Source organism: Cryptotermes secundus, unplaced genomic scaffold (genome assembly GCF_002891405.2).
Source record: "Cryptotermes secundus unplaced genomic scaffold, Csec_1.0 scaffold528, whole genome shotgun sequence".
NCBI lineage: Eukaryota > Metazoa > Arthropoda > Insecta > Blattodea > Kalotermitidae > Cryptotermes > Cryptotermes secundus.
Window position 1 is genome coordinate 752,165 of NW_019724748.1, and position 14,475 is coordinate 766,639.

At 45.4% G+C, this 14,475-nt stretch overlaps 1 protein-coding gene across 2 annotated transcripts in view; it reads left to right on the forward strand.

The window, feature by feature from the left end:
• The first annotated feature begins 4,971 nt into the window (after positions 1 to 4,971).
• LOC111862881 overlaps positions 4,972 to 14,475 on the forward strand; it is a 79,062-nt gene continuing 69,558 nt past the window's right edge. For both annotated transcript variants that reach the window (XM_023848660.2, XM_023848662.2), the window contains exon 1: positions 4,972 to 5,113. In XM_023848660.2, the coding sequence (XP_023704428.1) occupies positions 5,011 to 5,113 (103 nt within the window). In that variant the 5' untranslated portion in view covers positions 4,972 to 5,010. The remainder of the gene's footprint in view (positions 5,114 to 14,475) is intronic.

The window sequence follows — 14,475 nt, forward strand, 5'->3', positions numbered from 1 at the left end:
TTTTTAAGGTTCTCAGTCCTATACACAGACGGTAGGACACCTTGGACGGGGGATCAGCCCGTCGCAAAGCCGCTACCTACACAGAGAACAACACAAACAGAAAAAACGCACAGAGACATCCATGTTTAGAGTGGGATTCGAACCCACGATCCCAGCTTTCGAGCGACCGAAGACAGTTCACGTCTTAGACCGCGCGGCCACTGTGATCGGCTTATGCTATAGATGCCCACAGAAAATTGATGTAGGTCTTCGTGAAGTGTTCATTAGTTTTGCCGACTTAACCACAGCCAGTATAAGTTAAAGAACTGTACTAAAAGTCCGCAATATAAAGTTGCGCGGCAACCGTTCGAAGGTTCTCGAGTTGCTACATATGGTCAGATGGACGGACAGACACGGCGAAGCTAACAGAAGAATTTTTGCTACTTTCCTGTCCGAACTTACCAAGTGTTACACATGAGGCCGCACCTCACACAGTGAGCATAGCTTAGTTTCCTCCTGTTCCTTACTCGACGCTAAATAATAGTAATTACTAGCCTAGGAAACGGAAACAAACTCATACACACACTTCCGGGACGGAAGGTTTAAGGGAAGTAGAAAATATTGGTAGTTGACGAAATATTGTTTGGAATATTAGCAATAAGGCAAGGAAAGTAAATGCAAATTAGATCATATGTGCCCGGAGGGAGAAGAGAAATTTGCTTTAGGGAGATCGCAATGCTGTGCGGGGAGGGGGGCTGTCACGGACTGCTGGAGAAGACTAAGAGGCTGGCAATTGCAAGAGGAAGGAAGACTCTCACAGGTGTGAGATGCTGGTCGTGTAGTCCTTTGAGGGTGAATGTAGCGCTTCCATCTTCAGTGTGGACGAGAAGCTCACGCAAGAAACCAGTACATAACTTGTCCTGCTTCATAAATGTATCACCCAAATGGAAAGGACGAGTAAAATAAATATATTGCAAACGTGTGTTGTTTCTCGTGGAATCGAGAGAGATGTCCCTTAAACGCCAGCGCTGCCCAGGATGGACGCACTTGATTGCAGAGAGAAGTAAATAAACCGAACTAAACAAAATACCTGGACCCCATTGTCTCTGTGGACTGATTTGAGAACGTTACCCACTGTCTGTTTGTCACTAAATACCGTAAGGGTCTCTCTTTGATTGCATAATAATATCCTACGTTTCAATTTGGAATTCAATCCTTGGTTCCTTCATGTCTGATAAACAGATTTGCAATATCACGAAGAAGTGTGCGAAACGGACAACCTGACTTTGCTTAGCCTTTCAGACAGACCCTTCTCCAAGGCTTGTTTACAAGTGCCTCGCTCGCTGCCCCTCTAAGCTCAACCGCGCCGAAACGGGTCCATAGGCCAACCAGCAAATCTTCTCAATATATTATTTTGCTTCGTTACTGAACTTTCTACTTAACGGAGCCAAGTGCTCGAGCTATTGGCAGTGACAGGCCTACTTGCCGCGCCATGTTTGGTTTCGGTAGTTAATACACCCTACACTGAGCCCCCAGGTATTTGCTGAGTATGTGGGAAAAGTTGTCAGAGTCCATTTAGGGTAAATTCAAACAAGAGTTGAGAGGTGTACTTCAACGGAGTGTACTTTCCGAAAGTCATCTTTGTGATTCTACAGTCTGCATTGTTCTTTGCTTCCCTTTTTGTACGTACATACGCATGTGCATGCAAATAAAGCATTAGTCAACAATGTTATGGCAGAATAAAAAACGACATTTTAAATTAATTGTGATATATCTATTATAAATCGGGGACACTGGTCGAAGCACTATGCTACAAGCCGGAATGTCGCGGATTCGAGTTCCGATGAGGTGGACTTTTTTCAATTGACCTAATCCTTCCAGCAGCACTATGGTCCTGGAGTCAACTCAGCCTCTAATAGAAATGAGTACCAGGAATCTTCCTGGGGGGTAAAGGGCGGATGTCGTGTGTTAGGCTGACAATCTTACTGCCATCTGTGAGCCGATTTTCTAGAGAAAGTGTGGGAGCCTCGACGTCTCACGACCGTATGGGCCTTCACGGCCTGTTACAGGGATAGCTTTACCTGATTTTTCCCTATTACAAATCTGTAAAGAAAGATTTTCTCACACCTCACAAACTTGGGCACTAGTTTCTTTACTTCTCTATTTTTATTTTACTGCTCATATAATTTTTATCAGCCATATTGTAAGAAAGTTACATTTTATTAGCCAGTGAGTCTATTCTGTCTTAAATAACCTTAACACTTCAGACTGGAATAACCGTTAAAAAAAGGTTCATGAATGTTACAGTGAAGTAATATTTGTTTGTGAAATCACACTGCATAGCCCGAAATGATTGTTAATTGTGTTTGGTTAAATGTTTGCAGCATGAGGAAACATTTCAATGTAATTTGTAGAGTTAGATACTAAGCTTGCCTAGTGTGGCCGCGCCATAGCTCAAGTGGTTCGTCGCTGGCATCCTACAGCGGCGGCCCGGGTTTGATCCCGGGTCTGGTCAAGTGGGATTTGTGGTGGACAAAGTGGCGCTAGGGCAGGTTTTCTCCAAGTACTTCGGTTTCCCCAGCCAATCTTCATTCCACCAATTGCTCCACAATCACCCTCACCTATCATCTGGGGCTAGTACAATAGACCAGAAGAGACTTAGTCCCACCCCACTAGCAATAGAATAGAACAGCTTGCCTAGATCGTGATGTGTTGAACCGATTTAAATTGTGGCAAAATTCGACTTCATCTTTATATAAGTACAGGATGAAATCAAAACTAAATCAAGCCGACGAGTTTTAATGCAGATTCCCAGTACCAAGTTTCATCGGTGTCTGGTCGCGAAAAGTCGCCGCCGAGTGCACAACACTCTGGAAGTCCCTGTTTCGAATCTCTGCCCGAGACCTGTTACCCTGACTCAGACTTCTTCTGGCTTCTCTCAATCCTTCCAGGCAAGTTCCGAAACAGCCCCTCAATTTGCACGAGGACAGGTTCCTTTCACATCCTTTCTAGTTCATTATTCACTAATCATCCTATCATTCGAAGTTACGGGGCCTGAGATATTGAAAACGACATTCAGTAAGCCATAAATAAATAAATACGTACATAATTCGTCTTTGAGTAGTTTCGGGGATAAAGCAATTGACATACGGGGATGAGACGGCTCCTCCTATAAGCCCATACCTTTATTTCGTGCAGTTTGTGCAAATAAAAGCAACGCATTATGTTAGTTTGAGGGATTAAGGGCAACCACGCATAATTTCAGTGAGGCAGACAGCGCAGAAACATGTCGCAATACTGAGACAGGCACTCCCGTTGGCCGCAGGACTTCTAGCAAAGAAATTTCACACGTACGGATGTTGATGAAGGGCGAAAATTCAAGCTCATCACGACTAAGGAAATACTTCACGATTTGAGACTTAACTGGTGACATTATCGTCATAACTGTGTAGACGGGGGCAGGATCGTCCGATGACAAGAAACGCTTCCTTACGAATCGCTTGTGATTGCTGACTGATGACCACTTTGCGCCATCTAGGGCCTGAAACGAGAATTAGACACTAGGTACGAAATTAAGCCCCCCCCCAAAAAAAACATTTCTCAACATTGTCGTGGTGATGGGGCTTGCGTGATTCTGTGACCTGGAGAACTATGCCGGCGGTAGTTTAACTACCGGTAGGGTCACCCATGCCGGAAAGGTCAAAGGGTAGAGTCCAGACTAAGAGAGATACCCTGGTCCTCCAGGTTGGGGGGTTGGGCATGAGGCTAACAAACTCATCCTGTAAAAAGAAATTTGTTCCATTCCTATGGCAGAACGCATTGGTTGTTGAGACTGGTCGTAGAGGAGGCCAAGGCTCACCCAGGGCTGTAGCGCCGAGTGGTAGGTAATAACGCAGAGTGCAGTGGATGCTGGTCGTAGAGGAGGCCAAGGCTCACCCAGGGCTGTAGCGCCGAGTGGTAGGTAACAAAGCACAGTGCAGTGGAGACTGACTGTGGAGGATGCCAGGGCTCACCCAGGGCTGTAGCGTTGAGTGGTAGGTACGAAATTAAGCCGCATCATATTCTACCTTATTTGAAGCGAAGTAATTCTGTAGTTGATACAGCGTCGTTTAAGTGCTAGTTGTGTTACAGCTCCGCGGCAAATGCACAACCTCTGTTAGTTGGCCTCACGACCCTCCGCGCTGTAATGATGGAGTACATACAGTGATCCTGTAGTTACAGGGCACGATGTGGCATACGGTCCCGCGGTGTGAACGCAGGAAAAGAATAAGGGAGAGATGCAGGGTGAAGATGAAAAACAGATAAAGTGAAAGAGAGATAATGGGGCGCTAGTAGTAGATGGTTCACAGGTCGTAAGTTAAACTGTTCCATCAGACGTGAAGCAGAGGCCACAACATGAAAATTAAAGACTTGAAGTTGTTTCAACATGGGACACTAGAGGACATGCCTACATTGCAGAGCGTCTGCACAGAGGAAAGTGCTAAGTAGTCCTGCAAGTGATGATTACTGATGCAGAAAGTTTCACTACAGTAACTTTTGGCTACCAGAAACTTCGGTTATGAACTGATCACTTAGTTTCGATTCGGCCCACGAAACGGTCTGGATATGGAGGAAAATGGAAAGGTTTTTACGTCTCTTTGGAGGACTGTAATACATCCTCGCCAACTAAGCTATGCTGACCATCCCATCCTGCTGGTTTTATTAACTCTGCTAAGATCCCGGCCGAGAGGAGTACAGATCGGAATGCTGCTCAGTACTTCTCTCGTTGATCTGGATCTCTGTTGCTCCCCGAGACCTCGCGCGGGCCAAGTTTCCACGCACGTAGAACCAGACTTATTGCAGTGTTGCCCCTAATTATCGGCATGGCTGTGACACTGAGGTGTTATCACTCAGCGGTCGTGGTGCTCGGGTCGCGGTCGCTTCCCCCTCCACTTCCTCGCCTTTCCCGCCGCAGCAGCTGTGGAGCCAGCCTCTGTAGTGTTCAGTCAGACCGCCAGGAACCAAGACGTACCGCGCACAACACCCTGGACTATGATGACGATGGTGATAATGGTCATTATAAAAGCGTCAGTTTTTGTCTCCGCGGTGATTGGCCTCTTGGGGAACGTCGGTATGGCAGTGTCACCAGCAGGTGGTGAGTCTTCACAACCACTTTTGGGGGTTCTCTCTAGAGATTTTGGGCGGGTTTAAGGAGTCCGAAGCGGTGGGTGATGGAACCAATTCATTACAAATCAACAGTGATAAAAGGGGGTACTTAGGAATGTATTTGAATTTACCAACCCTCTTACTGCGTCACTTCCGGAAATCAGTGACCTCCAGCTAATGGCTAATAACAACATGATGTAAGCTTATGAGAAGGGAGTAGATTTCGTCATGCCCATGAAAGTAACAATGTTGGCGCATCTAACGTTTGTCTGAAGCACCGCAGGGCCATTTTGACGATAAGCTCAAAGACTGCTAGCAAAGAGTGACGCAGAGCTGATGTTACTGCTTACGTAATGAGCTGTGTTTTGCTAATAGATCAGTTGTCGTAGAATGTTGTATCCGTTCAGGTGCAATTCTCATATTACAGTCGCCATGTAGAATGCAGCAGAATCAAACCTGTGTAAACAGAACCACCACTAAGTTGCAGTTGTGTGTGTCACACCGCTACATTGCCGGACCGCAGTGGGATGTCGGGGGGTGAAGGAGGATGCAACACAGCTTCGCTCGCGGACGCGACCTTGCACCAACTCAATGTTCCAAATTGTATTGCCGGAAACCAAAAAAGTCAAATTACAATTATCTGCTGTTTTAGATTTCGGAACATCAACGCTGCCAACATGTGCCCCCTTGCTTGTGGGTAAATTGTATAAGCCAGTATATGTTAGGGACTTGAGTTTCGGATCGGATCAAATGCTCTGTTAAGTGGCTACTTTGTTCCATAAAACGCGATGAAAACAGTTTCTTGAATGACACACAAGTTAAAACAATGCAAACTATCAGCATCAACAACACCCGTTGTTAAATTGCCAAAGGAACGCGAAAACTGGAAACAGATTGGGGTAAATATCGAAGGAACGAATGAACGCCTGAAGAACAGAAACAGGCGCATATTAGGCCTACTCCAGCGTCAGCTCAACGTCACAGATAGAAGGGAACATAATGTACGTTATTTTCCGTACGATATATATTTGAATAATTAAAATATTTGTAATACGAAATAAAGGAAATAATACCAGCCTATATTTTCCATTCGCCGAAATAGAAGTTTATTAGTACTAAAAGGATAACGCGTGTAAAAACCAGGAAGATTTTGAGAGTAATTTTTGTAACATCTTAGGTTTGCTGCTCTGTAATAATATTCCATTTAAAAATCTGTAATTTTTTCCTATAAAGACCTTTACTGTGGCTTAACTGTACGCAGGCCGTTATGGTGCCACAGTACACTCGGATGTCACAAGCACAGAAACCTGACACGCAGTGAAAGCCGTAGCTCGGGAACGGAATTATTTACACTGTAATATTTGGATGTGGAATAATACATCAAACCCTTCAGAGGAGGGCCGAAGAACACGAACAGAAATTGCATGTTTTAAGGAGCCGTAGCGGCGGTTTGAAATAGAGATAAACGTACCATAACAGATGGGCACGCCAGCAAACAATATCTTTCTGGTTTACCGCCACCAGTATAATTCCTCATTCCCATTAAGTTGTATTAGCCCCATACTTATCCATGGTTCTGCTTCCTCCTGTTGGACCTTGGCCGCGTTTTCAGTCCCTTAATCCTGTACACAGTCGGTAGGACTCCTTGGACGGGGGGTGAGCTCGTCGCAAGGCCGCTACCTACACACAGAACAAAACAAACACAATGAATACATACAACATACAGAAATCCATGCCTTGAGTGGGATTCGAACCCTCGATCCCAGCGTTCGAGTGGGCGAAGACAGTTCGTGCCTTAGACCGCGCGGCCACTGTGATCGGCATTGGCCGTATATGTTCTCAATAATAAGTTGTGCAGTACACGTTATCGGCTGATTGTCACGCAGAGTTGTGGAACTGCCTTGCCACTGTTAGCGTGAACAACTCTTCCCGAACCACTTTAGCATGAGTTAGGCCTGCACCAGCATGCTACGCCTCTCCCCGCATTCACTTGATGCCATCCTCCGTGTGTGTTCTCTAATCGATTTCTTTTCAAAGAAATTTCTGCTTTACGGCTCAGACCACTTTTATTGTTTCCTTCGGCCACATATTCCTACTTGTAACCACTTGTAACCAGTACTAGAAAACCATGAACCACAAAGTGCATCGGTCCATTCCCCTCTGGGTACAGCTCTGTAAATCCTTCTCTCAGAAATGTAGAGGCCTACACATACAACTTCATCTCTGCAGAACCGGTAGCCTGCATTTCCGGAAAGTACACGAATTCGTGGCTTCCAAATGGAGCTGTACAAATGCACGTCCTCTTGACCATGGTTACTGAAGCGTGTAGAAGCTGAAGCCTTCGTTTTCGGTGGGGGGAGTTGGCGAACTCCAGACCACTTACTTTTATTCGGCATCAGCTGGCCACAGTGATGTACGACCGGAAGTGAAACACTAAATGCATAACAAGAAAGTTAGCGTGCTTCCCACTAGACTCCCAACTTGGATGCAATCTGTTTCCTAAAACATTACGAATTGCAGTGGGTGCGCGCGCAGCTTCACGTGTCTGCCATTGTAATGCGATATTCCAAAAGAGTCGATTCATTTTTTCTTAAGCACGCTGTGTTTCTGTCTCGGTTTCACAGAGGACCTTCACTTTAAATGATAAGTTCTGCACCTCACTCCGCCGCGTAGGTTTATGAGCGGCGACCCATGCGGGAGGGAGCAGAAACCGTAGCAGTTACCTGTGTTTCAGTTATTCAGTATTGAGGGGGTGGGTTTCCCCATGCACCGCGACTGATAGTCTATTGTACGTCCCCCTTTTAATTGCTACTGTTTCCATCCCCTACCGGTACTGGTGCTCGCTATCAGCCCCTTTCTGCCAGCGAGGTTTCTACTCTCTACTTGGCAGTGGTATCTAATAGTTAGTCCCTTTCTGTCAGCGAGTTAGTCCCTCCTCTGGCAGTGGTACCCAATACTTCCCCATCTACCGGAGGCATTGGAAACTACTTGGGCGGGAAACTTTTTGGCCTAATTTAGCTCAGAGGTCTCCTAGAGACATGAGGTTCTTTTACGTGCCGTAAAGCTACGACACGGGACCCACGGCTTAAAGTTCCTCCCGGAGGAATTGTTCCCTGAATTTTTCCGCCCTTAAAAATTCCACGACCTCCGCCGGGTTTTTGAACCCGCGTACCTTGAGTCATGAGGTGGGAACGTTACCCCTGGACTACGGAGGCCACTGTTACATGTGTTAGTGCAGAGAGTCGCGACAGAACCAATCAGTGACAACCACGAAGCTTCATATGTTCGCTGCTCTGAGTCTGTGGGCCTATGTGCCTCATTTATGAAACAAGATTAAAAAATCAACGTGAAAACTCAGCACGAGTAGTTAGTACGGAGAAATAGCTGCTAGACATCCAGCAATAAGGATGGGTCAGTCGGTATAGCGATGGGAAACGGGTTCAAATCCCGGCAAGGTCAAGATTTCTCTTTCCTCCACAACGTCCAAATCGACTCTGGGGCCTACCTAGCCTCCTATTCAATGGATACCGGGGGTAAAGCGGTCGGGGCGTGAAGGTGACCATTAGCCTTTATCTAGTGCCGAGGTCAAGAATGGTGCCGCTCTGCCTCTACCTGCCCACTCGTATTCGTGGCATATCGCTTAATTAATTAATTAACTTTACTTTTACCCCAGAATTCATTCCACAAAGTCGTACAGGCAGCCAAAGTGACACTTGTTGTTGTGAGAGCCCTTCTCTGTACGGCAGTGCCGAGGATCTGTCAGGGGTCTTTTCGAGTCTTCATTCGGTAATTTCAGCGACAGAACTTACACGATTCATGTCCAAACTTAGCCGTCGTTCTAGTAAAATGTAGCAGTAACTTAAGAATGTCAACGTCAAAGCCAAGCTCATTTTCAGGACAACTGCGGATTTCTGCCAAGATCATGTCACTTGAATTAAAAGTGTTGCGGACGAAATTGAACTTGTATTGACAAGATCTAGAAGCTCGTGACGATGGTACTTTCGTACAACTGTTATGTTCCTGTCTCCGGAGACAGGGACTAGCTCTATCGGTTGGGCCCACCTGAAAACTGAGACAGAATCCAGTCTCCGAAACTTTGTGTTTTGAAATACAAAGTGGACGTTGGATAATGTCCAGAAACATAATACCAATTTGTATTGTATTAGGAGGCCTACGCAGCGCTGTTTAACTCTTAAATTCCTCCCGAGTGCATGATGACCTCACGCTTGAGCCTATCCATTTCTGGAATTTGCCTACGACGTGTATTTAGAAATGTGGATCCCTGCATCGGGCCGGGCCGATATTCCATAGACTCCAAATTGCATTCTAGGTTACCGTCTGTTAGGTCAGTCATGTTAGTAAGTGATATTTTGAAGTACCCACGACCAGACCTCTCACATTCATAGTTACAAAACATGCAGGAAGAGCCTCGCATTCAAGAGACCTTGGTTCAGTTCCACAGCACAGTAAGCCAGATTTGTAGGCGAGCTGTAGTGCTCACGTGTTCTCATGCCATCAGGCAGCTCTGTATCGACGGATCCCTAATTATTTTAATATTACAAGTTTAGCTAAGTGTAACTGTCAAATGTGATTTCGGTCCAGTATGGACAGCAAACTGGATTAGCGCTTCACAGAAAATCTGAACAAATTTTTATATATATTTCGATAAATATACGACACAGAATATTTCCTATGGCCTTTTAACATTTTTTGTTTCTGATATGAGTGTCGAGACAATAGTTGTAAAAATTTTCATATTCTAAATTTTTCAAGTGACCTAATCCTTCCAGCCGCACTATATCCCTGGTGTCGACTCAGCCTCTAACAGAAATGAGTACCAGGAATCTTCCTGAGGGTAAAGGGCGGCCGGCGCATAACGCTGACAGCCACACCGCCATCTGTGAGCCAATTGTCTAGAAAATGTGGGACCCTCGACGTCTCAGAACCCGATGGGCCTTCACGGCCTGTTACAGGGATTGCTTTATCTTACCTCCTACGCGTTCCTGTGCGCTGTGACAACCTCGCCCACGCATTTCAACGGAGCCTCAAAGTGAATGCTGAACAGGCTAAGGTCTCCTCAAAACTGCACACTTCCCGACAAACACTCAGACATTTCTCAAAAGGTTTGAACCCTTCTACTCACTGTCTGTTTCCTTTTCCTTGTTGTGGGTTAATTCTCAGAAACGTAATAAATTTCTCGCGTTTGCTGCCACGGCGCATTATTGTCTCCGATTCGGAACAGAATATGACAGACGCAACTTGCTCGTGTTTCCACGGATCTCTGGAACGCTGCCGCTTGTTCATGTGTCTTCAGACCCTTTTCCTTTCTGAAGTAAAAAGTGGCTTCTCGTATGAGACCATTATACCGCCACATGTGTATGGCTGTGTGAACCAATTGACTGATTTTCACCAAATTCTGTATGAATATTATGCCGTTGGAGGCCATGTACCTCGTAGTTTGAAGACATGGCGAACGCGCGAGCTTATGTAGTGGGAAATGACGGACGCGTAGCTGAAATGTAATGCAGTTACGAAAAAAGTGAACATAGAACATAGAACAAATATGGCGACGACGCGAAAATTATGTGCAGGTGGACCCAAAGTTCCGCTCTGACACAACTTCATGCGTGGTGCTTAGTTAAGCGCAGGGAGAACTTGATTAAAGCTGACACCTCCTCTCAAGCTGTATTTTGCCCGCAAAGTGTGTTTACGTGTTTCATATAATTCTGAGAATAAACATTGTTGTCTGACTGGTTCTTGTTTCCTGTGAGGTAGAATTTGAAAATGTAGATATCATTTAAATAAGCATAAGCTAATTTTCATGAAACTCAGACCTGAAGCATGAAGCTTGCGTGACTATCCCCACAGCAGGATTAGAGTAAGTCTCGTCTGGAAGGAGACTCTGTTGCTACCGGTTTCAGAAGATGGCGTGTGGATCACATGGAAGTAAACATTCCCTTGCCTGGATTCAGGTTTCGGCCGCTTGGGGCCCAGTGAGTACCCCAATGGTGGCATTAATGCCTGCCTGTGTCCTTCTCCGTTGCCCGGTATAGGCAGGGCCTTGCGATGGTCCGATCCCCCTTCTACGCAATAGTAGATAGTAGATAGTAGATAGTATTCGCTATTAGCCAATTAATGTTCATGTTACCTGTTCGCAATTTATGTAATGACCCTGAATAACGCAGATTTATAAAGTTGAATGAATGGGTGGTAGTGAGAAATGAATTGGAACGGATGAGGAAGGTAAAGCTATCCGTGTAGCAGGCCGTGGAGGCCAATAGAGTTGTGAGACGTCGAGGCTCCCACATTGTCTAGACTCTAGACAATCGGTTCACAGATTGCGGTAAGGTTGTCAGCCTTACGCGCTGGCCGCCCTTCACTCCAGGAAGATTCATGGTACTCATTTCTGTTAGAGACTGAGTCGAGCCTAGGGCCATAGTGCGGCTGGAAGGATTAAGTCAATTTAAAATCCAGTGGCATCATCAGGAATTGAACCCGCGACCTCTCAGCTTCTAGCGTAGTGCCTCAACCAACTACGCTACCGCGTGCCCCAGGAATGTAGGGTTGGTGGCCTAATTTAAGGTTATATGCCGAAATTTGCCTTAGAACTGAGGAAACCCACGAAAATCTTAATGAGGATAGCAGTTATCCCAGGCGAGATACAAAGGAGGCACCTCCCAAATACAGCAGTAGGCGTCACCGCTTCGTCCAATTTGCTAGTTAATTAATTCTCGGTAACTACTGTGTGTTTACTGACGGTTATTCTTCGAATCACCTTGACCCACTGAGTCCCACTTCATGCCGGAAATGTGTTGACAGATGTTGCTGTTGTCAGCGGACGGGTTGGTTCACAATAACAGTTGTCTGCTTGTGCGTGCGGGTAGGCTGAAACTTCATCTGGAACAAATCTTCTTCACTTTTGTTGGCAGTGCGTATCCTCACTTACTGACACGCTTATATTTTATTTTCATGAAGTTCATAAAACTGACGCATGAAAGGACTATTGTATGTGTCCCTCCGTACGCTTCTGTCCGAAACTACGCAACAGATTTCGGAAATGTTTCCTACTGGACTTCTACACTGATATAAGTCGAATTTCATTTTAGTCCTTATTAGTCAAACGTATGACATGACGCCTGAACGCCGGAAGTGTGCAGTCAGAGAAGCACGGCAGAAACGTCCATTGCTAAACAACGGCTTGCTAGACATTTCCGCAGCAACGCATAAGCACAGAATAACAGAGGAACTGTTGGTGGTGATGATCTCTATTCAGTTCTTACCGAAGTTATAAACGGAGGACACGTGAGAACGCGCGTCTTCGGCAGTAGATTGATTGTAATTAAGAGTGATTGTAGAAGAACGTCAATAAATCCAATAATCCAATTCAGAGCGCAATATGGAGCCCGGACAATTGACAATAGCTACTACTTTACACGAAGCTACAATAGAACTGCACGTGGAAAAAGGTAAAGTTGTCCCTGTGATTAACTAATTAAGCACTACGCCATGAAGGCGTATGGCACTAGCTGGTGAGTGCACCTGAAACAAGGCCTACACCGTGTCACACGCTGACACGTGTACAAGTGCATGTGCAGCCAATGTGAAATTCTCTGCACGTTTCATGTTAACTTTTCTGTTTATATTCAAGTGTCATTGTTCGAAATATTTAAACACATACTGTGGCACATTTGCTCACAGCAAAAACTATGAAGCCAACAGAGACAGCCGTTGCTAGAGAACGGCTTTGAAAACATGCCAGGTGCTAGGCACAAACTCGTAACACGCAACAATGGAGTAACTGGAAAGTGGTGTTCTCTGCGCCGTTCATGCGATAGCTAAGTGACGCAACAATATAATTGATGGGAGAGCTGTTTTCTGTGCGATCCGTGCCGATGCGTTATAAGCAGGACAAGTCTAGAATTTATTTAGTTGTGAGACTGTCGCCGGCCAGTATGGGCGTGAACACGGAAGCTGAGGGAGCTACGGCGTTGGAAGCCGTTACCAGGCGACAACCGATAAAGATACGGCAGACTGAGAATACTTAGTGCTTTCTGTAGTGAACTGTAGAGCGTGTGAATTAGCGATAGCGCTATAGTTGCATGTAGTTACGATCTGTAAGTTTTCAACAAATCCAATTACCAATCCAAACCCCGTCTATAGTCACACTCAATCACGTGCCAGTATTTAAAGACTCAGTTGTCTCCGTATCAGGTAAAATGCTTGTAACCACAAAGAGACAGCAGAATAATATTAAACGGTTCTGAGAAAGTAAACTGCATGGAAGCGGATCAGGAAAGGGTGTAATGGCGCACTGGAAGCAGGGTAATATTGTCTTTTTGAAAGTATGAATTTCTTCTGAATGATACATACAAATTCACTTCGCACCTCACAGGAAACACATTACGTCCAAGCTAGAAAGGTTAACCGGTTAATGCTGTTCAAGGCTAAACCTGCTGATTACTATGAAAGTCATACGAAACAGTGTTTCGGAAACACACACGCATTGTGGGTAGAATGCAGAGTTTTGGTGTGTTAAGGCGCGTCCACATTATTCGTGCTCGTACTCGTGTGACTCGCTATGCTCGCGGGTAATGTGGACGATATGACAAGTCACGAGACAAGGAAATTTAAAATTTTTAATTTAACAATAGCTAATAAATTAAAATACGACTACAGCCTATACACACTACGAGTAAATATACGGATCCTCACGCGCCGAAGCCTGGCGAGCAACTGAAGTAGTGTGGACGTGCCTTCAAAGGACGCGGTGCATATAGAAGCAATGGTATCGTGAGAGAAAGTGGAATGGACTGCAGAGGATTGGGGTAAAGTCTAGTGGGGAGCCTCTTGCTCAGTTCATTTGTAAATGACTTCTGCACACACATTTTGACACGTTGACTAATACAACACGCGTTGGCAGTCATAGACCTTACATACATCTGGGCCATCCTTCCAAGGCCAGTGCTTGTTCGCTTATTCGATGACTTAAGACCGCTGTTCAGTAGCGGAAGTTTGTGTAACGCCGAGTTATATTAGTGCATTTGCCTGGGGTGACTCAAGAATATGTCAGCATATGCGGATCCTGGACACGAAATGCTCTCTAATGCAGGACAAGCCGTGTTCTTAACGTGGACGGCGGTTGCAGGGTCAGCCCACCGTAAGATGCGGAAACAGATGTTAGGAAGTAACGTGTGTATGAAATGGGAATGATTACGCTATTCAAGTAAGTGACTTTCATCTCCCATACATTCTGTATCTGATTAGAAAAAAATAACCCATTGAAACTGAAAGGAAGGCGAAAATATTAACGCAGATCCCGATTCTATGTATTGTATTTAATTCCGTCTGTCT